The following is a 22,978-nucleotide window of genomic DNA, read 5'->3' on the forward strand; positions in this document are numbered from 1 at the left end:
CGCGTCCTGCACCCGAGGCGATCCCCGGGTGCCACCTCGCGTCCTGCACCCGAGGCGATCCCCGGGTGCCACCCCACGTCCTGCACCCGGGGTTATCACCGGGTGCCACCTCCCGTCCCCAGACCCCTTTAGGAGCCGTAACGCCCCTCCCCGCGTCCTGCACCCGGGGCGATCCCCGGGTGCCCTCCCCTGTGACCGGCCTGCCATACAGGCCTTGTCCTCAACGCTTCGGGTTTAGAAGTTTTCGAATTTCAGGATTCCTGGTGCGAAAACGTCGAATTTCAAAGATTTAGAAGTTTAAAGATCTCAAGGTACGAAATTTTCGAAATTGGTGAGACTGTGAAGTTTAAAGATTCGAGATAAGCAGTTTCGCACTATCAGAGTTGAACCTGAAGTGCAAAGACTTCTTATCCCGAAGTCTTTGAATTCCGCAGACTGACCAATTCCGAGGCCTCCGCACCCTGCGATCTTCGAACTTCGAAATCTACGAAGTTCGAAGTTTTCGTACCTGGATGTTCTGGAATTCGACGTCTTCCAACCCTGAAGTGTTCGGACTGGAAGTCTTCGGATCCCGGAGTCCGCTGATTCGTTCCCTCGATGTCCAACGATGTTGTAGTGGTCCTGATGCACTCCTGCGATGATAATGATGCCTTAGCCGACTCCAAAAGGATTACATGTCCATACCCGGTCCTGGGTTGTTTTCTACATTGGGGATATCTGGCTGGTCTCAAAATGTTGTCTTGATAACTAAACAGAAAGAAAAGATTTAAGTTAAATTTCACTACTAGAATAGAAAAACAGAAAAAATTAAAAAGTGTTTTAATTGAAAAGGTTTTAAATAAAGGGAAGGAAGTTTTTAAAGGTAAATACTATTAATGTAGGCACCGCAAGTTAGACAAAAGATACAGTTCGAGAAGAAAAGGAAAGTAAAATGAATTTAACTAAAGATAATAATTTAAAAGAAAGTTTTGCGAATAAGTTTAAGGTAAGTAATTACTTACATAAAGAACAAAATATAATTTATGGCAGTTATAATAAAATTGAATTCAAAATCGCCAAAATTTAAGTATAATAGTTAATCAAGAATCAAAGTTGAGTGATAATATATTAGTCGATTCCAATTTTAGTTAGCAAATAGTAACATATCTTTTAACTACCATTTTAATCAATTATACCTGTCTATGAATATATAATATATACTTACATGCCAATTCCTAATCCTTAGTTTACTCCTCATCTCCAACAGGTTCCATGACCATCTTTAATCCTGGGAAGTTTTGTAGATTGCAGGACTCAGTTATGCATTGATAACTAAAAAGGGAAAATATTTAAGTTCAAGTCAAGGATAAGAATTTAAAAAAAGGATAGATTAAAGAGCACCTCAATGTAAAATAAAAAGTTTTAAATAAACTTAAAATTAAATGAAAGGAAGGGAGTTTTGAGAGTATTGAAAGTAAATACATGTAAGTGTAGGTTCAACAAAACATACATTTTGAGAAAAAAGTCCTAATGTGGAAAAAAAGACAGTATAAATTAACTTAAGTAAAATTGAGTGGTTATTTTAGTTTTACAAATAGTAACATACGTATTAACTGTAATTTTAATCAACCTATGCCTATGAATAATTAATATATACTTACATGCCAATTCCTGATTATATAATCAGCCTTAGTTGAATACACATAGCCAATATGCTCGATGCTCATCTTTAATTCTGGGCAGTTTTGCAGATTGCAGGACTCAGCCTTGTCCCAATGCTCTGCCTTGATAACTAAAAAGAGAGAAAATATTTAAGTTCAAGTACAAGAAAGGATTTAGAAAATGGATAGATGCAAAAACGCCTTATTGTAAAAGAAAAGGTTTTAAATTAACTTAAAGTTAAATGAAAGGAAGGAAGTTTTGAAAGTATTGAAGGTAAATACATCTAAGTGTAGTTGCAAAGAAATAAACAAAAGATACATTTTGAGAAAATGACCTAAAGTGAAAAAAAAGAAAGTATAAATTAACTTAAGTAAAATTGAGTGATTATTTGATAAAAGTCAATTCTAATTTTAGTTTTACAAATAGCAATATACGTATTAATTGTAATTTTAATCAACCTACGCCTATGAATATTTAATATAAACTTACTTGCTAATTCCTGATCCATGGTTGACTCTTCATCTCCAACAGGTTCGATGCCCATCTTTAATCCTGGGCAGTTTTGCAGATTACAAGACTCAGTCTTGTCCCAATTTTTTGCCTGGATAACTAAAAAGATAGAAAATATTTAAGTCCAAGTCCAGCATAAAAATTTAAAAAAAGGATAGATTAAAGAAAGTCTCAATGTAAATAAAAAGTTTTAAATAAACTTGAAATTAAACGAAAGGAAGGGAGTTTAGAAAGTATTGAAAGTTAATACATCTAAGTGTAGCTTCAGGATGTAAACAAAAGATACACTTTGAGAAAATACATATAAATTAACTTAAGTAAAACTGAGTGATTATTTGATAAGAGTCGATTATAATTTTAGTTTTACAAGTAGTAATATACGTCTTGAATGTAATTTTAATCAACTCTACCTGCCTATGATTATATAATATATACTTACATGTCAATTCCTCCTCGTGATGCTTACTTGACTCAGCATCTCCTATAGGTTCGATGCCCATTTCTAGTCTTTTGGACAGATTGCGGGACATGGTTTTGTCCCACGGTTCTGCCTTGAAAATAATTAAAAAGTATTTAAGTTCAAGTCCAGTGTATGAATTAAAAGAAAGGAATGATTAAAATGTCTTAGTGTAAAAGAAAAAGTTTTAAATAAATTTAAAATTAAAGGAAAGGAAAGGAGTTTTGAAAGTAAATGTATTTAAATGTAGCTCCAATAAATTGATTGAATAAGTTGATTCTAATTTTAGTTTTACGAATACGTTTTAACTGTAATTTTAATCAAGTGTGTGTGCCAATAAATATATTATATATGTATACTTACATGTCGATTCCTGGTCTTGAAGCTTAGTTGATTCCAGATCTCTAATAGATTCGATGTCCGTCACTAATCCTGGGTTATTTTGCACATTACGGGATCTCGTTTCAAAGTCTTGCCTTGATAATTAAAAAGAAAGAAAATATTCAAGTTAAAATCCAATATAAGAATTCAGAAAAGGAAAGGTTAAAAATACTTAATGTAAAAGAGAAAGGATTTAAATAAAGGTAAAATTAAATGAAAGGAAGGGAGTTTTGAAAGTAAACACATCTAGAGGGGCTACAAGAAATTAGACAGAAGATACATTTTGAGAAAAATCCTTAAAGTGAACAAAGAGAAAGTAAAAATTAATTTAGCTAAAATTCAGTGATTGTTTTTTAACTGTAATTTTAATCAACTGTATCTACTATCTACCTATGAATATATAGGTAATATGTACTTACATATCAATTCCTGCGAGTGATGCTTTAGTTGACTTTAGATCTTTAATAAGTTCGATTTTCATCTTTAGTCCTGGGTAGTTTTGTAGATTTCAGGGCGCATTCTTATTCCAACGTCCTGCCTTAAAGACTAAAAATATATTTAAGTTAAAGTTTAGTACGTGAATTATAGAATTAATACAAAAACAGTTTTGAAGAAAAGCATTAAATTAAACCAAAAGAAATAAAAGATGAAACACAAGCTTTAATAAATTAAACAAATACAGTTTTGAGTCCTGAGGTGAATGCAAAAAGAGTGAACACTTGAAAATTAAAACAAAATTCTTTCAAATCAATGAAAATAAAAACAGTGCTTTAAGAAAAAGAAAGAAATTAAAAAAAAAAAAACAAAAGACAAATAATGTTAAAGAAAGTTAAAAGAATTCTAAGACAAAGGTTTAACCCAAGTAAAAGGAAAGAAAAGAAGAAGTAAGAATAAAATATATTAATACATACCATACATTGATCTTCCTTGTTTTGGATGAAACGGGCTGATTGGACTAAGCCTCGATTCTTCCCTTGTCAATGTCCAATGAAGTCCTGGTAGTGCGGAAGACTCGATGACCTGTAATTTGCATATCTCCATTGGGTCCGATTAATCCATTATTGACACTGGGAAGTTTCACAACGTCTGCTGCTCTGGCTTGTATCGATTTCAAACTCTGGTTACTAAAAAGAAAATAATATAAAAATAAGCCTAATGTAGAGAAAAGGGATGATTATGTAAAAAAGTAGGAAGAATTTAATGGTGCCTTCAGCTTTCCAGTGCGATTTCAAATAAGTCCGCTACTGTATTATTTATGGTTAAAATTAAGAAAACGGTGTAGACGGAAAAAAGCGCACGTTAAATTACGATTAGATGCAAGGTACCTACACAAGTATAAAAAGGGATGTTAATGTAAAAAAGTACGTAGAATTTAATGGTGCCTTCAGATTTCATGTGCGATTTCAAATAAGTCCGCTACTGAATTATTTATGGTTAAAATTAAGAAAACGGTGTAGACGGAAAAAAGCGCACGTTAAATTACGATTAGATGCAAGGTACCTACACAAGTATAAAAAGGGATGTTAATGTAAAAAAGTACGTAGAATTTAATGGTGCCTTCAGATTTCATGTGCGATTTCAAATAAGTCCGCTACTGAATTATTTATGGTTAAAATTAAGAAAACGGTGTAGACGGAAAAAAGCGCACGTTAAATTACGATTAGATGCAAGGTACCTACACAAGTATAAAAAGGGATGTTAATGTAAAAAAGTACGTAGAATTTAATGGTGCCTTCAGATTTCATGTGCGATTTCAAATAAGTCCGCTACTGAATTATTTATGGTTAAAATTAAGAAAACGGTGTAGACGGAAAAAAGCGCACGTTAAATTACGATTAGATGCAAGGTACCTACACAAGTATAAAAAGGGATGTTAATGTAAAAAAGTACGTAGAATTTAATGGTGCCTTCAGATTTCATGTGCGATTTCAAATAAGTCCGCTACTGAATTATTTATGGTTAAAATTAAGAAAACGGTGTAGACGGAAAAAAGCGCACGTTAAATTACGATTAGATGCAAGGTACCTACACAAGTATAAAAAGGGATGTTAATGTAAAAAAGTACGTAGAATTTAATGGTGCCTTCAGATTTCATGTGCGATTTCAAATAAGTCCGCTACTGAATTATTTATGGTTAAAATTAAGAAAACGGTGTAGACGGAAAAAAGCGCACGTTAAATTACGATTAGATGCAAGGTACCTACACAAGTATAAAAAGGGATGTTAATGTAAAAAAGTACGTAGAATTTAATGGTGCCTTCAGATTTCATGTGCGATTTCAAATAAGTCCGCTACTGAATTATTTATGGTTAAAATTAAGAAAACGGTGTAGACGGAAAAAAGCGCACGTTAAATTACGATTAGATGCAAGGTACCTACACAAGTATAAAAAGGGATGTTAATGTAAAAAAGTACGTAGAATTTAATGGTGCCTTCAGATTTCATGTGCGATTTCAAATAAGTCCGCTACTGAATTATTTATGGTTAAAATTAAGAAAACGGTGTAGACGGAAAAAAGCGCACGTTAAATTACGATTAGATGCAAGGTACCTACACAAGTATAAAAAGGGATGTTAATGTAAAAAAGTACGTAGAATTTAATGGTGCCTTCAGATTTCATGTGCGATTTCAAATAAGTCCGCTACTGAATTATTTATGGTTAAAATTAAGAAAACGGTGTAGACGGAAAAAAGCGCACGTTAAATTACGATTAGATGCAAGGTACCTACACAAGTATAAAAAGGGATGTTAATGTAAAAAAGTACGTAGAATTTAATGGTGCCTTCAGATTTCATGTGCGATTTCAAATAAGTCCGCTACTGAATTATTTATGGTTAAAATTAAGAAAACGGTGTAGACGGAAAAAAGCGCACGTTAAATTACGATTAGATGCAAGGTACCTACACAAGTATAAAAAGGGATGTTAATGTAAAAAAGTACGTAGAATTTAATGGTGCCTTCAGATTTCATGTGCGATTTCAAATAAGTCCGCTACTGAATTATTTATGGTTAAAATTAAGAAAACGGTGTAGACGGAAAAAAGCGCACGTTAAATTACGATTAGATGCAAGGTACCTACACAAGTATAAAAAGGGATGTTAATGTAAAAAAGTACGTAGAATTTAATGGTGCCTTCAGATTTCATGTGCGATTTCAAATAAGTCCGCTACTGAATTATTTATGGTTAAAATTAAGAAAACGGTGTAGACGGAAAAAAGCGCACGTTAAATTACGATTAGATGCAAGGTACCTACACAAGTATAAAAAGGGATGTTAATGTAAAAAAGTACGTAGAATTTAATGGTGCCTTCAGATTTCATGTGCGATTTCAAATAAGTCCGCTACTGAATTATTTATGGTTAAAATTAAGAAAACGGTGTAGACGGAAAAAAGCGCACGTTAAATTACGATTAGATGCAAGGTACCTACACAAGTATAAAAAGGGATGTTAATGTAAAAAAGTACGTAGAATTTAATGGTGCCTTCAGATTTCATGTGCGATTTCAAATAAGTCCGCTACTGAATTATTTATGGTTAAAATTAAGAAAACGGTGTAGACGGAAAAAAGCGCACGTTAAATTACGATTAGATGCAAGGTACCTACACAAGTATAAAAAGGGATGTTAATGTAAAAAAGTACGTAGAATTTAATGGTGCCTTCAAATTTCATGTGCGATTTCAAATAAGTCCGCTACTGAATTATTTATGGTTAAAATTAAGAAAACGGTGTAGACGGAAAAAAGCGCACGTTAAATTACGATTAGATGCAAGCTACCTACACAAGTATTAAAGGGGATGATTATGTAAAAAAGTACGCAGAATTCAATGGTGCCTTCAGATTTCGAGTGCGATTTCAAATAAGTCCGCTACTGAATTATTCATGGTTAAAACAAAGAATACTGAGCAAAACGGAAAAAAGCGCACGTTAAATTACGATTAGATGCAAGCTACCTACACAAGTATTAAAGGGGATGATTATGTAAAAAAGTACGCAGAATTCAATGGTGCCTTCAGATTTCGAGTGCGATTTCAAATAAGTCCCCTACTGAATTATTTATGGTTAAAACAAAAAATACTGAGCAAAACGGAAAAAAGCGCACGTTAAATTACGACTAGATGCAAGCTACCTACCCAACTATTAAAGGGGATGATTATGTAAAGAAGTACGTAGAATTTAATGGCGCCTTCAGATTTTGAGTGCGATTTCCAATTGTTAACGAAATTCAGGTTTAATTTTTGTGTAGGGATCTATACGAAAATTTTTTGTATGAATTCATTTCAAGAATTTTAACTCTTAGTTGTATAATAATGGTAATAGCAATTCTAAAAAAAATATTTGTACCAGTAAAAAATTAGGATAGAAATTTATTTAATATACTTCTCCTGTCCGCCTACAATGAAACGATTCTCAATAAATTAATTCATACACAATTTCCAGTGTCTATTTTACACATACACACACAGCAGATTTCTCGAGCCAGATACGCAAGGTTACTGAAATGTCCAGCTAAAAAAGCGTCCGTGATTAGAACGAAGACGAAAACAGATAAGATTACAAACCGCTTTACAATTGGAGCAATAGAATCAAGTTTCTTTAAAATGTAGAAATAAATCATAATATATCTACTATTAGAAATACTGTAGAAAAATAATAACTAGGTATCTATATGGACAAATGAAAAACCTTTTGTAATCTAGTAAAGAAGTAAGTAAGGAAGTAAGAGAACAGTACACTTAGATAAAAACAATTTTCAAGAAATTTCCATAACGTAATATGTTTTTTAAAATTTAAAGGTTCGTACTACTAGTAAATGAGAAAATAAATGAAATATGCAGTTCTTTTATGTTACAAATGTTTTTTAATCAATACATAACAGATACTATAAATTTAAAGTGTAGGAAGTTCGTGAATAATCTAAAATTACAGGCACATAATAGCGTATAAACGGAAGTCAAAAAAAACTTATTAAACATCACTGACAGAAAAGCTCATATACCCAAGTAATAAATATTTCCGAGAGCTAATTGTAGATTTAAAATTAAAAAAAATATATTAAACAGTCAGAACTTCGAACAATTAAATAATAACAATAATAGTTATGACCCTATAAATAACAAATTATATTCGATCGTTTGTAAAGATACACTCAGTTTTGGTTAATTAGTGTCCTAAATCACAGTAGTAAAAAGAATACAGGGTGTCCCAAGCAAACGGGTTTCTTCAATAATTGCTTTATAGTTGAAAATATCAAAAATAATCTTACAAGAAACTTATGAAATCTTCAACGATAAAGCAGTTATTAGTTATTGAAAAAAAATCCGCTTGCTTGGGACACCCTGTATAAATATTACATGTAAATTATTAACGAATAATAAAGAACATTAAAAAAAAAGATCAAAAATATATCAATTTGCTTGAAGAAATTGAAATTAGGAAAGCATTTAAACAAAAAAAAACATTGCAAAACAAGAATAATTTTGGGTTTTTTCGTCAGTAATGTTTCTTATTTTTTATAATATTATTATAGCTGCAATTTTAGAATTTAAGAACTTTATAAGTATACTTTGAATCTTTAGTATCAATTACGTACTCCTGGAAAAAAGGCATCAAATCCGAAACGATTTTGTAGATAAAGGTTTTCTTATCCATAATAATTTAATAAAAATCTTTGAACTGATCATTGCAATTAAAAATGGTCAGATAAATAGCAAAAATAATCATTGCTAAGTAACAGTTTCGGTAATTTAGTACTGTTACGTTAGGATAACACTGATCAGACCAAAAATATTTTATTATGATCACACTTTGAAATGTTAGACAAAAAAGTCATCTGAGAACAAAGGATATAAAAACTGCTTATCTACAGCAACAAAATAACGATTGTATTAAATTCATTATTTCCTACCTTGTCCATTCATTTGTTTAAAAGTTAATCCTTCTATGCAACATTTTACGTATGAAAGCACAAACTCGCGCTACCGAATTAAATTCCATTAAAAAGCAAATTTCATAAGCACAACGTTCGATGATAACAAGGTGACTACAACGATAATACATTAGCGACTGCGATATATCATCATGTACCATTGTGTACGATCCCATTCGATTGACATCGGCCTAGCTGATTAAATTATCTGGAGGTCACGGTACGCTACGTTAATATAATTATTGAACAACTTAAATTAATATATTTTTATAAATAAAACAGCAACACTAAATTATGGTAAAAATAATACTCACAAAACATGATAAAAAAATTAGTTATTAAAAAAATTCAACAAAATAAAAGCTAAGAACATTTTGTATACTTATTAGGACACAACGAATCACAATCATCAACTATTTTGAAATTAAAATACCCACTATTTGTTCATGTAATTTTTGGGGTAAATATAAAAATAAAATCTACTTGTACCTTGCAGAATATCTGCAGATGTATNGTGCACGATGTGTTGCATACCTATTTACAAACAATTCCTTTAAATTTTAATCATTGATTACTATACATCTATTAAAAAACCATAATGGCCGACATCAGTAACAATGCAACAACAATTGAAAAAGAATGATGGCCGACAACTGCAACAATTAGAAAAGAATGATGGCCGACACTACGTCATAATGGAGCAGTAAAAATGTCCAGGGCAGGGAGAAGAACTAATATTTTAACAAATGCAATTGAAAACAAAAGAAAAACACAACAGACTGATGCATCAGTAATGATTTTTTTAATACGTCAAGGTGTCAACATTTTTCTGTTAATTTAATAAGAATGAACGCTGTTAATACTAAACGAATAATGAAACGATTTTTAAAAGTTCCTTCCATTATGAAAAATCGCAACTTTGATAAATTGGAAAAATTTTATGTTCTTTCAGATTTATGTGGCTCGGTTGCAACTATAAAAACTTCTGCGACAAATAGAAACGTACCGAGACTAGTTCGGCAAGAGCCTGGAAAAGTTGTTTGTGGATTTATCCCCCAAGAATATTTCTTAGCATTTCATTCAAGAACAGGAGTTACAGGCTTTCCTACATTTCTTTTTACTTTTGGAACTTTCCTGGCTAGCAAAGAATATTATGTGCTGGAACATGATTTTTATGTTGGTATATCGTTTGCGCTATTGTGGATTATAATTGTAAAAAAAATTGGACCCGATTTCGCAAAAAGCATGGACAAAGAAATAGATGACTATGAGAATGCTTGGAAAACCAGTAGGGAAACAGAGAAAAAGTTTTATGAAGATACAATTGCTGAGGAACAGAAGAATCAAGAAATGGCAGAAGGCGAACTTCTTTTACTGGAAGCTAAACGGTTTAATGTCGCATTACAACTCGAACAAGAATTCCGTAAGCGCCTACATATAGTTTATGTAGAAGTCAAAAAACGTTTAGATTACCAGGTATGTTATAACTGTCTATCTGTCACAGCGGTTTTTCTTGAAAACTATTAAACATACAAATTTATAACTTGATTTAGTGATAGTATAGAAGTATTTTTCGTTTGAAGTTCAAAAATATTGGAATTTCCTTTTAATCTGAGTAGCATATCATTCAAAATATAAATAAAATAATATAAATATCACAATAACAATAAATAAAAGTTTCGTTTATCCCTATCCTATGTACTTACTTTTCGAAACTAAGGTACAAAAGACTGCAGGACTACTGGTAACGTGTACATGTACTTTGATAAAGTAAGCGTAAGCCAAACTAACACTTCCCCATTACTTTTTTTTTATTTGTTCTTGTGGTATAAGAACCCATAATTTGTTAATATGAAATATAATGTTGGATAACTCGCGATAGTACCTCCTATATATGTAGACACATACAGCCCTAAAATGGGTTTGAAGCCGACGACACTTAAATATTATTTTCTACTTATTAATTTCTCTTATATTTTAACAGGTAGCTCTCGCAGCTGTTGAACAATTGTTTTTGCGCAAAAATATAGCAGATTGGGTTGAGAAAGAAGTAAGAAAAAGCTTTACTGCTGAGAAAGATCAAGAAATGATTAACCATTGTTTACAAACGTTACCTGAAATTCTTAAGAGCGAAGGCTTGTGAAATGAATATTATTTTATGTGATGCCCACATGTACTTAATTATTTATAGTAACTTCTTTTACAATTTAATTGCGCCAATTTGTATTTTATTTCTTAATAAATTTTGATAAATAAATAATAAGCGATACAAGTGTTTTTCCAGAATGAGAGGGAATTTGACACAAATTCAAAAATGTACAATTTATTTCAATTACTATAAATAGATGAACTACAAAAATATTATTACATAAATTAATAGACAGGGTAAAAAAAAGAAAAAAACAATATGGGGAAAGGAATCATGTGCATCACTTCAATATTACATATGATGGAAAAATATCAATAGTGTATATAATGTATATCTAAAACAGAGTAATTAATTTTAAGTTAAAACAGTAAGCGACAGCCACCCTCTTTCTGTCTGTCTGTCTTTATGTACACATTTAACAATCACAAATCTCGCATTGTAGCAATGTTATTTCATTCGCTTTCTTTTTGCGGTCGTTGGCCTGTCTTCTTCATCTTCATTATCTTCTTGCATTTCTTCTGGCAATTTTAGGCCCAGATCTTTCGCTTTTTTTATGAAAAACCTCAGTAATCTTGAACCACACCTAATAAAACAACGTATGAAAATAATCTGCTTTCTACTGAAATTATTTAATTTAAATGAAAATGATTATATATAAAAAAAATTATGAGTGCTCTCAGCACAGGAGCAGTTATAGATAAATGAATGTTAGTATCAGCAATGCTGAAGTGTACGATGTGTTGCATACCTATTTACAAACAATTCCTTTAAATTTAATTTTTTAAACAATTTTTAACCCAAAGAAAGTAATTAAACAAATTGTTCACAAAAGTGAATTTCGACCACTCGAAGCAATGGTACAATTTCATGCTCACAGTGACTGATAGGGGGGGAAGAACTAGCAATTAATGAAGTTTTAATTTTCTGTGTGTTCCACATTTAAGTTTAAAAAACTGTCAAACATATCTTTTCGCTTTAAAAATTAGTTTAATTCAATTTGTAAACATAAAATCAAACTTAAAAACGAAAAATTGAAAAAACTTATGCTTACTTTGCCACTTCGGAGTCAGAGTCGTTATATACATTGCAATTTTCGAAAACTAGAACAGCATCGGCCATTAATTCTGCGTCGCACTTGTATTCGCCCATGTTTAGTTTGTATTTGATTGTACCGAAGTCCATTGGTTTAGTAATTATTTCATAATAATCAGGTACCTTAACGATAAAAAAAGTTATAGTTAATGACTTCCCAAATAATAAATTAATAGTTACTTCGTTTTTCTTAACAGGCGCCATAAAAGGCCAGCATTCTTCTTTTTTTAAGACATCAGATAGTAGTTCTTGCAAGGCAACATTATGTAGGGGTAGATCTTCTCTCGAATCTGTTTCTCTACGATTTGCCCTTCTACTTGACGGAAGGTCTTCTTCTGAATCTAAGTAAGATAAAACAAATTCATTAAGTCAGATGTACAATAAAAACCGTTTGTAAACGATATTTAATTATAATTATTTAAACATCATTAAGCAGTGGTTTACAAGGAAGGCCAAATTTACAAATTTCATTTGGAATATTATCTTTGATGTTTCTAGAAAGTACATAATTTACGTTCTGTAGCGATTTACTTTTCCTACGTATAAAAGAATCACTTGTGAACAAAGAATCTTATAAAATAGTATATATACTATACTTCACCAACGCCCACATCAAATCAAAACATTTGAATTGCTTTGATATAATAATATTTCACCATGAAGGAACGGCAAATATTATTATATCTTACTAAAAGATGTTCAATTAAATAAGTTTACATATTAGTGAAAGTACGAACTACTGCCTAGTACAAAAAAACATGCAACTTTGCAAGTTCCAACACACAGGGCATAAAATGCGTCAGAAGAAATACTACAAGCACATCAGGCATTCCCTGTAATACTTTAACATGCTTAAAAAGGTAAACAATTTATACACTAAAACTAAAAGGCCCAACCACAACCATAACAAATGTTTGCAATGTTTAAGGGATTGATAAACTTTAGACAGAAAGAAATTTTATTAACTACTTAATTCATTTCATACTATTTAAGAAAGCTAATAACCGGGAACATTCTAACATAAGAACAATAAAAATGCCTAATTTCTCCATTAGATGTTTATACAGAGTGATAATTTACATTTGGAAATTCATTTATGTAATTAAAAAAAGATGCAAAAAACACTGAAACTAATTTACCATGAAATCAACGAAATGCATGAGAGTAACAATGACAATAATATGAACACTTGCATTTGAAATTGCGTAAATTTTGGAATACCTTGATACTGCTCTTTTTATTAATTTGTAAAGTTTTTATATAATCTGACTACAATACATATAGTACATAAATAATCCTTTTGTATTTATTGTGCTAACGACGTACTGAAATGCACGATACAATACTTGGCTATGCAAAACGAAACGAACATAAATTTTCTAATTACATGAAAAAAAGTACAACACGAATGCGTAACAATAACTTGACCTGTCAATTAGGAATGCTTGATTTTGATAAACGTAAGCTGAATGCTGAAATGATCATTTCGTATGTTTATTACTAACCGATCGAGTCGCCAGTCTCTGAGCCGGAATCAGAGATCCTACGCAGTGTCTTAGCGAATCCGTGGATCATATGTCGGGCCTTTGCGGCGCAGCGCCTCAAGCTTGTCGCTGTTGGCTGAACTGCTCGCCCATTTGCATAGTCCACGTCTTTGCACACACAATATAATATAAATAATTAACAACTCAATTATTAATATAATTATTATAATAAAGTTCTTTCTGAATAATCTAATTATAATTGTAATTATACATAGCAGCTGTCGATTTTCCAGTAAAATAAATGTATTAAATAACGAAAAACTTACCATAGTCTCTCTTTTTTTTCGTTTTGCATCTTCTACAAAACCATTGACCTCTTGGTACGCGTCGAAGTGGAGGGGCTACACATTCTAAATGGTACATGTCAGGACAGTTGTCGCAACAAAGCAGTTCTCCCCCTGATTTACATGTCTGACATACCTCAATGATAGCGTGACCTAAAATAACAAAAAAATATATTTAAAGATGTTTTTTAATAAACATAAAATGAAAGGAAAAGCGTGCAATAGCAAAACATCAAACCCTGATCAAAGCNTTGATAAGCAAAAACAAAATTGAAAAAGTGGTTTCTGTTTTACTTTTTAATAATACAATACAATATTAATTATTTTTGTTTTAAATTAGCACCCGGAAGCTGTGTTTTAATATACACAGACAATGAAAATGATCATTTGACATTACATATTAGTGGTTGGCGGGGGGTCAACACATTTCGAGTTTACACTTCGATACCCAATACTATTCACTTGTTACGGTTATTAGGAGAAGATACTTCTAAATATGGTAAATATAAAATGAATATTATGATAAATTTCAACATGTGAATGTAGTTTATATTAGTAACGATGCCAATTCTTTATAGAAGTCAATAAATTTAAGAAAGAAGAACGTGAAGAGGTTTCAGAAATAGCAACAGAAGCCGTATGCTTGGACGAAAAGACAGAAACGGAAGTAAAATAGGAACATATGTTTTGTAATTATTTTAATACAATTATTAAAACAAAGGATCGTATCAAGGAATAAAATTATGTTTCAAATCTTTGTTTTTTATTAAAAAATCACATTCTTCTTCATCTTCTTCATCCAATGCCTCCCTAAAAAGAATGCGTCTCTTTTTCGGTTCCCTTTTTTCTTCTTCTTCTTTGCGTTCCTTTTCTTTTTCTCTTGAACACTTTTCACAGAACCAATCACCTTGAGGAACGCTCTGTAAATAACATTAGTAAAAAAAATACTAAATAATTAGTCATCATTAGAATTATACAAGTCAAATGTCACATTGAACAATAAAACAACTTACATTAAGTTTTGGCTTGAGGCAATATAAATGATGCCCTAAATTACAATTATCACAAAGAAGCATATTTTCTGAATCCCTTTGTCTTCTGCAAATACGACAACGTGCCAATAATGTTGATCGGGACCACATAATACAACCATCAAGAGTGCCATAGTGAAGAAAAATTTGGCTATAACTAGTTGAAGAAAGCAGGGATTTTTCCCAATGCTCAAATAAATCAAATTCCTTCTTCTTGCTTTCCAAATTTTTGATGTCTGCGTGACCTAAGGACAGAGTAATATTAAATATTAGAATACGGAAAGAATTGTTTTAAAATTTTGTTTTTCCATTTCTGAATTTCAGTAAACTACTTTATTTCATATTATAACTTCAATGTACCTAAGATTAGTATCTAGGTTTTAACGTAAAAAAGGACTATAATTAATTGTTAACGGATAAACAAGTATGTTTATGTATATTGAAAATAAAAATTCAACCAACCTAGGGGCTTCTTTAAATATTTGGGATCAACGCTGTGCGCTACTTGTGCTAAGGCAATTGCAAGAGTTTGTATTGATGTTCGTAATTTTTCGGTGGGACATAACATAACTTCTTCACCTCCTTCATCAGAGTCTTCGGATTCAATATCTAATGTTGGTCCCAGAAATTTACCAGGATCACAGTATTCCTTAGGAGGCTCGGGTGTACCAGATCGACTACCTAAATTAGAAAAAAATTAATGTAAAACATTTGTTTAATAAAAGACATTTTTAAAGGAAAAGTGCTCGTGATGATACGAAAATATATCAGGGAGGCTAACCTCCTGCTGTTTTTACAAAATTCTTTACATATTTACTTTTTTACTGTATGAGTAATTAAATTTAATTAATATTAAAAAATCTTATTTGATCGATCATTGTAATAGGAGGCAAGTATTTTACAATTTTGCAAAAAAGTAAACATTTAAGTTTTACTCAAAAATGTTAGAAACAGCAATTCATTTCGTTGATTTCATTAATTTTTCACACCTTGTTTAACAATTTAAGTGTAATTAAGATTTTATCCTTACCATCTTTTTCTCTATTGACTTCGTTCTTTCTAGTAATTACTTTATCCAACTTGTCAAATTCCTTGTTCTGAAGATGACTTCTCCACTCGTTTCGGTCTTTTACATGCAGTGAACCCAAATTTCCGCTGAAAAGTTTTTCCTCCATTTCAATGATGTTGTCAACGAGCGCGGCCTCAAGCACCTCTGCAGTGTCCATCGATAGAGGAAAGCCCAGGTTGGCATCCTCATATCGAGATTTTTTCTGGCTTCTTAGTTTGGTAGATACCTTCGGTTCCACAGTTTCCTCTAATACAATACTTTTATTGAAATGATTAACTGGTGTTTGCGAAATCAAATCCAACAGGTAATCCTTCTGTAGGTTCAACACTTGAAACAGTTCATTCTCTCGAATACCTCGGCGGTTTAAAGACACAAGAAGGGCATTCAACTGTTCTTCTGTATGGTAAAAACCCCAACGTTGACGTTCAACTACAGTGGAGTGTACCAAACAAGTGGAAGGATCAGCGGAACAAAGTAAAAGATCCTGACATTTTTGAACATCCTCTTCATGAAGACCATTGAGGCGAGGTTTATCGATTTCGTTTTCGCGCATTTTTCGCAAGCAGTCTGCCATGTCTTTGGGTTCAACGTCGATAAGGGCCGGATGTTGTTGTACTATGTCGTTTAAACACTTTCCAGCGTTCGGTTCATCAAATTCAACGAAAATACCGGGCAATGATTCGAATTTGAGGTAGCGACGATAAGAGCGGTCATACCCAAGTAATATCTGGTGTTCCGTTGCAATCTTTACGAGTTTTCTTATCTTCTTCAAATATTCACCTTTACAACGTTCGGCTTCTTTTTCAAGTTTGTCCAAGTCACCTGTCACATCACGTTTGTCCTTACGTCCGTCACGTTTTATTTTGAGACATTCAGTTAAAAACTCATGTTCCCGTTTTTTTTCCGCTGTTTGAGCTGCTTTCAGGTCCATTTTCGCCTGACGCGATTTTTCTAAACGTTCGTCGATCTCGTCCCGAATGTCCGCATATGTTAAAATCTGATCGACTAAACAGTTAATGATTTTCACTTTATCACCAATTGCAAGTTGATTTACACTGTTATGAGCTAACGCTCTCAGAATATGTGGATGATGGAGACGTAGATACAAACCAGGGTCGTCTTCACTAGTATAACCACCTCTTTGTTGAAAACGCCATCTACAAATGATCGAGTATGTACGCATATATGTATATAAAATGAAATTAATAAATCAAAAGTCGAATTCTGATATTCCTTATATACATTTTTATACAGATATTCTAAAAACAGAACCTTTAAAGTATACAAGTATAAATAAATGTATTTATTTTATATCTAAAAGCAAATAAAATGGAATTTGAAAAATACGCCATTAAACATAGGTATTACAGAGGACTATAGGCAATTTTGAAATTACTCTAAATTTATTTTCTAATGTTATAATTCTATTATTTGAAAGTTGAATTTTGTCTTACACAATAAATTAGCAGTTGTTACCTTGCTCCTGTTTCGTTTATACGTGCCCCAGAAGCTAACAAATGAAGCCTTAAAATTTCTGATGTGGTTAAGGAATAAAGAGGTAAGCGATTGAGAGGTAGACCCTGATGTTTAGAACTCCAATTTGAAGCCACTGTTGCCAAAGTGGTTGCTTTCGTTAGATTTAAGTTGTCTTGCCAATCTTTATCTTTCACTTCTAATAATAAACAAATTACCATAAGTATAAAAAAAGGGCAAAATCAGTAACTGTAAACTAGGTTTTCATACCTGACATATGCTCAGCACTAATTTTGTATTGAGATGCCTCCTCATCTTGAAGACTAAAAATTGCTGTAAGAAGCATCTGAATTAAATCTGTAAGTGGTCCAGCCACCTGTTAAAGATAAAATGTGCATATTTATCAAATAAAAAAACATTTTATTCTGAAAATATCACCTCTTTTTCCACAAGTGCCCTTTCCATTAATTCAAACGTAATACCGTATGGGAAAAATTTTTTTGTACACAACTGTTTACTAAATGAGTGTGCAAATTCTATAACATTTAATACATCGCCTAGGTACTTTGCAGGTACTTTTGTTATTACTGGTGTTGGAAGCGGTAATTTCTATAATAGTAAATGTAATAATACACTTGAAATAATTGTTTAAATTACTGAAATGAAATAAAAGACTACAAAACGTATAATTTTAAAATAATTACCTTATGATCTTGTAATTCTAAATCTTCTTTAAGTTTGTACCAGTCTTTTACTATAAGTGCCATTTTCATATTTTCTTCCTTCTTCTTCAATTTCTCAGCTTGTTTCTGTTCAGCTTTCTTCTGTTTAAGATCTTCCTTCATTTTCTTGAATTGCTCCTCCTTTTGCCTCATAACTTCCAAAATGTTATTACTTTTATTTTCTTTATTCTTCTGTCCAGTATTTTGAACAATATTATTTTTGGTAAGGAACTTTGCTAGTGTTTCTTGTTTTACCTTTTTTGTACCTTCTGGATTTTTATAAGGTTTTGATGCTTCAAAATTAGGCATAGGTCCAGCAAAAATTTTATCAAACCTTACTTTATTAAGATCATACTGCATTTTTGTAGTGTCTTTTACCACCCAAAATCCATTGCTACTTTGCTCAGTATGGTACTTAATGAAAATTTTATTTTTATCTCGAGTATACACACCTTTCTTTCTTTTAATTTGGTCATAGCTAACCACTTTTATTTCACAAACATCTTCATTATCACTGTCAAATTGTTCTACTTCATATCGATAAAGAGAAGCTGGCAAATGCTTACTTGTATTATTTTGTCTACAAAAAATTATGATTTCTGATAGAATACAGCAAAAAAGGTATTAATGCTAAGTTACCCATTTTTTTGATAAGCATTTATTTCTTCTGCTGTGGGAGCAATAACTTGCAACACATGAGATTCTTTCCATTTTGAACCAGAAAATAAAGCTTCAACATTTTCTCCTATGAAATACCTGTCCTTAATAAACGTAAATACATCTTCTACCATATCACCAAAAGCAGTCCTTTTAGTTTTTGTGATTATGTATAGTAATGGAACTTTAAGATGAGGGCTAAACTCCTTGAGACATTTTTTTGCATTTTCTTCACTTTCTAAGGCCTCTTTGTATGTGAATCCTGTCTTTCCAGTCAATGAACATGTCCAGACCATTGAATTACAAAGAATAATTCTATCACAAAATTGCCTAAAACATTTCCTTTTAATGTAGTGTGTCAAAAACAGATAAATAGAAATAAGACACCATCATTAGGTGAATTTATTTGGCTTTTATAATTTCAGGGACATTAAAAGCCGTTAGTAGAAAACGTGCGTAAGAGATCGTAACAGATACGAAGATACGTATCTCTTAAGGATACAACAAAAGGTACTTACTCATAATCTCGAAATATCTCTCCGGTAATTTCACAGTAATAAACAAGTTCATTGTCATTTGGATAATCAGACAAAGACACTTTTTCGAACGGCTTCTTCTTGAGCAAAGGCATTTTACAAGCTGTAACCTCTTTGGAGGGAAAACTTGCAATTGGGAAAATTACACTTCACAGAAGGTTTACACTGTTCATGCAATTGTAATGCATACCAAAAGACATTAGGGCCTAATATGCGGTTTTAGTGATCGTCAATATACACACAATAAAAATTGACATTTAAAACGTAATTTCATAATAATTTCAACTGTACTTCCGACAGTTACTCGCGGCTTCAAAGTGAATTGACAGAAAATGTCAGATGTCAGACCTGCGCATACAGGCCTTAAAGCAGGTGATGAGGATTTAAAAAACTACAGCTACTAAGGAGAATCATGAGTCTATGGTTATATAGAATGATTGATTAATAAGACCCACCTATGGGTTCATCTTTGTACTATGATCTATGAAATTAGTGAGGTTAGGAATTCAATAAAAATGTTGAAATAACCTAAAATTATTTTTATAATATTTTATGAATTAATAATTTTGTATTTTAAGAAGTGTAATAATCTCCAAAACAATTATGGCCAGAAGAAGATTTCGTAAACAACAAAAGGTAATAAATTAGAAATGTATTGTATAATTACTCCTAAGGATATATTGTAGCCAAAGCAGAATTTAGAAAGAAGAGCCTATGAAAATATTGTTAAAGAAAATGAGAAATTTGTTAAATATTATCAGGTAATGTCGGAGTACTTGTTTTTGGTGAATTAATACAAATTGTCAATTATTATTCAGACTCAGAAGATATGTACAGAACAAGAGTGGGACAGTTTCTTAAATGTTTTAAAAACAGATTTGCCATCGACTTTCAGAATTACAGCATCAAAAGATGAGTCTAAACGAATGCTGGAAATAGTGGAAAAACAATTTCTTAATGACTATCTCAATCATTCTGTTGAAGGGCAAACACAATCGAAAATATTTCCCTTGCCTTGGTAAATAGAATTAAATTCCTATTGTAAGTAAAAATAATATGTGCACATGAATTGTTAGGTACCCAGACAAGTTAGCATGGCAGTTAGAACTTAGTAGGAAAGATATAAGGCGAAATGAAAATTATAACAAGCTTCATAATTATCTTATAACTGAAACAGAAAATGGCACTATATCTCGACAGGAGACTGTTAGCATGATACCCCCTCTCCTATTACAAGTTAAGCCTCACCATAAGGTATTAAAAGTCAAATGAATGATTATAATATTCTTTCTTTACAAAAATAAGTTTTAGGTTCTTGATATGTGTGCTGCTCCAGGTTCCAAAACAGCTCAGTTAATAGAAATGCTACATGCAGGAGAGGAGTTGATACCAAGTGGTTATGTTGTTGCTAATGATATTGACAATAAGAGGTGCTATATGTTAGTCCATCAAGCAAAACGATTAAATTCCCCATGTATAGCTATAATCAATCATGACAGTGCCATTCTTCCTAATTTTTATTTAGATAAGGAAGATGGTTGTGAAGACATGGTATGTTTAAAAAAAAATCGTTTTAGGATGCTTTAAGCAGACATTCTTGAAGGACACATTTTTTACATAAAGTTGATTTTAGGTTCAGTTTGATAGAATTTTGTGTGATGTACCATGTTCTGGAGATGGAACTATGAGAAAAAATCCAGATATTTGGATGAAGTGGACTCCTGCTAATGGCTTAAATCAGCATGGGTATTTTATTTTAATTTGAAAAACTACTAAAAATGTTCTTATTTTACTGTGTTTAAGAGTTCAATGGAGAATTTTAAAAAGAGGAGCTGAACTTTTAGCTGTTGGAGGACGTTTAGTTTATTCAACATGTTCATTAAATCCTTTAGAAAATGAAGCAGTTATTCATAGATTATTGGCTGAATCAGACTGTTCTTTGCAATTAGTTGATGTTAGTAATGCACTTCCTGGCCTAAAATTTACACAAGGTAAATGTTTTCACAAAGAAAACTAAACATAATAGTAATTGGTAACAATCAATCTTAGGTTTAGAAAATTGGCTTGTTGGAAGTAGAGATCTTGAATTTTATGAAAATTTTGAAGAAGTGCCAAGAAAGTGGGTAACTGTTATAAGACCACAAATGTTTCCTCCAAAACCAGAAGACAGAGAGAAATATAATCTTCATAGATGGTAATAACTTAAGTTTTCTAAAAACAAACTGTTCTATAATTTTGATTTTAGTATTCGTATTTTACCTCATCAACAAAACACTGGAGCATTTTTCGTTGCAGTATTGGAAAAAGTTAAACCATTAAAAAATAATCAAGAAAAGGAAGACGATGAAAAAGACGAGTCGCAGAGTAAAGATGATAATAAACGTAAAAAACAAGAAAAGCTTCCTCCTCGAAAAAGAGCGAAATATTCCGGCTTTAAAGAAGACCCTTTCGTATTTTTTGGGGACGATGAAACCGTGTGGCCCGATATTAAATCGTATTACGATATATCAGATAAATTTGATCCTAAAGGTTTATTGACTAGATGTCACACTGGTAAAAAGAAAAATATTTATTTGACTTCCATACCAATGAGGGAACTAGTACTCAAAAATCAGAAAAATATCAAATTTATTAACACTGGAGTACGCTTATTTGTCAGGTCAGACAACAGGAACATGACATGTGCTTTTAGGTATTTTTTTATCTTATTTTTTAAGTATCAAATTAACAGCTCGTACTAGGTATCCCAAGAGTAAAAAATCTTACTGGATTTTTCAACAGGTTAGCCCAGGAAGGGTTAGAAAGTGTTTTTAATTTAATTGGGCCCAAGCGCAAAATTCAAATTACCAAAGTGGATTTGGTGAAACTTTTGTTAAATAACGATCCAAATAATCCCACCCCAACAACTACTTTGACTGAGCCATTACAAGAACAATTAAAAGATTTGGGTAATTATTTTGTATTTTATGAATCGTTATGAAACACTAAGGTGCTTCCACTTTTTTCATTGTTTAAAAAGTTGATAAGCAAAAACAAAATTGAAAAAGTGGTTTCTGTTTTACTTTTTAATAATACAATACAATATTAATTATTTTTGTTTTAAATTAGCACCCGGAAGCTGTGTTTTAATATACACAGACAATGAAAATGATCATTTGACATTACATATTAGTGGTTGGCGGGGGGTCAACACATTTCGAGTTTACACTTCGATACCCAATACTATTCACTTGTTACGGTTATTAGGAGAAGATACTTCTAAATATGGTAAATATAAAATGAATATTATGATAAATTTCAACATGTGAATGTAGTTTATATTAGTAACGATGCCAATTCTTTATAGAAGTCAATAAATTTAAGAAAGAAGAACGTGAAGAGGTTTCAGAAATAGCAACAGAAGCCGTATGCTTGGACGAAAAGACAGAAACGGAAGTAAAATAGGAACATATGTTTTGTAATTATTTTAATACAATTATTAAAACAAAGGATCGTATCAAGGAAT

At 31.7% G+C, this 22,978-nt stretch overlaps 3 protein-coding genes and 1 long non-coding RNA gene across 4 annotated transcripts; 2 read left to right on the forward strand and 2 right to left on the reverse strand.

The window, feature by feature from the left end:
- Positions 1-2,157: 2,157 nt before the first annotated feature.
- Positions 2,158-9,081, reverse strand: LOC112904836. The gene is made up of 6 exons (XR_003231406.1): positions 8,896-9,081; positions 3,901-4,113; positions 3,409-3,535; positions 2,972-3,084; positions 2,591-2,702; positions 2,158-2,250 (listed from the first exon to the last, which is right to left on the reverse strand). It is a non-coding gene; the product is annotated as an uncharacterized LOC112904836 (long non-coding RNA).
- A 524-nt stretch (positions 9,082-9,605) lies between these two features.
- LOC108741372 (ATP synthase subunit b, mitochondrial-like) lies at positions 9,606-11,129 on the forward strand. Its single transcript, XM_018476173.2, has 2 exons — positions 9,606-10,392; positions 10,901-11,129. The coding sequence occupies exons 1-2, from the start codon at positions 9,763-9,765 to the stop codon at positions 11,057-11,059; spliced, it is 789 nt and encodes a 262-aa protein (XP_018331675.1). The 5' UTR covers positions 9,606-9,762; the 3' UTR covers positions 11,060-11,129.
- A 353-nt stretch (positions 11,130-11,482) lies between these two features.
- On the reverse strand, positions 11,483-19,825 carry LOC108741363 (bromodomain adjacent to zinc finger domain protein 1A). Its single transcript, XM_025975901.1, has 15 exons — positions 19,456-19,825; positions 18,920-19,267; positions 18,263-18,860; positions 17,997-18,167; positions 17,829-17,934; positions 17,562-17,757; positions 16,047-17,242; positions 15,479-15,697; positions 14,999-15,261; positions 14,764-14,905; positions 13,968-14,150; positions 13,663-13,809; positions 12,338-12,498; positions 12,117-12,280; positions 11,483-11,648 (listed from the first exon to the last, which is right to left on the reverse strand). Exons 1-15 carry the CDS (start codon positions 19,566-19,568, stop codon positions 11,513-11,515), a joined length of 4,143 nt encoding a protein of 1,380 aa, XP_025831686.1. The 5' UTR covers positions 19,569-19,825; the 3' UTR covers positions 11,483-11,512.
- Positions 19,826-19,955: 130 nt separating this feature from the next.
- LOC108741395 (tRNA (cytosine(34)-C(5))-methyltransferase) lies at positions 19,956-22,970 on the forward strand. Its single transcript, XM_025975900.1, has 12 exons — positions 19,956-20,109; positions 20,160-20,234; positions 20,292-20,491; positions 20,550-20,727; positions 20,785-21,024; positions 21,107-21,219; positions 21,277-21,464; positions 21,523-21,667; positions 21,719-22,165; positions 22,255-22,421; positions 22,582-22,740; positions 22,820-22,970. Exons 1-12 carry the CDS (start codon positions 20,077-20,079, stop codon positions 22,915-22,917), a joined length of 2,043 nt encoding a protein of 680 aa, XP_025831685.1. The 5' UTR covers positions 19,956-20,076; the 3' UTR covers positions 22,918-22,970.
- Positions 22,971-22,978: the final 8 nt, after the last annotated feature.

The sequence above is a fragment of the Agrilus planipennis genome, unplaced genomic scaffold (genome assembly GCF_000699045.2).
Source record: "Agrilus planipennis isolate EAB-ADULT unplaced genomic scaffold, Apla_2.0 scaffold270, whole genome shotgun sequence".
Lineage (NCBI taxonomy): Eukaryota > Metazoa > Arthropoda > Insecta > Coleoptera > Buprestidae > Agrilus > Agrilus planipennis.

Bases quoted from the DNA above. Each gene is read 5' to 3' on its own strand.
- LOC108741372 (XM_018476173.2), top strand. From the start codon at position 9,763: ATGAACGCTGTTAATACTAAACGAATAATGAAACGATTTTTAAAAGTT. The intron at 10,393-10,900 runs GTATGTTATAAC...ATATTTTAACAG, and splicing joins AAAAACGTTTAGATTACCAG to GTAGCTCTCGCAGCTGTTGA.
- LOC108741363 (XM_025975901.1), bottom strand. From the start codon at position 19,568: ATGCCTTTGCTCAAGAAGAAGCCGTTCGAAAAAGTGTCTTTGTCTGAT. The intron at 19,268-19,455 runs GTAAGTACCTTT...GAAATGTTTTAG, and splicing joins GAGATATTTCGAGATTATGA to GCAATTTTGTGATAGAATTA. The intron at 17,935-17,996 runs GTGATATTTTCA...TATCTTTAACAG, and splicing joins GGGCACTTGTGGAAAAAGAG to GTGGCTGGACCACTTACAGA.
- LOC108741395 (XM_025975900.1), top strand. From the start codon at position 20,077: ATGGCCAGAAGAAGATTTCGTAAACAACAAAAG. The intron at 20,110-20,159 runs GTAATAAATTAG...GATATATTGTAG, and splicing joins GATTTCGTAAACAACAAAAG to CCAAAGCAGAATTTAGAAAG. The intron at 22,166-22,254 runs GTATTTTTTTAT...ATTTTTCAACAG, and splicing joins AACATGACATGTGCTTTTAG to GTTAGCCCAGGAAGGGTTAG.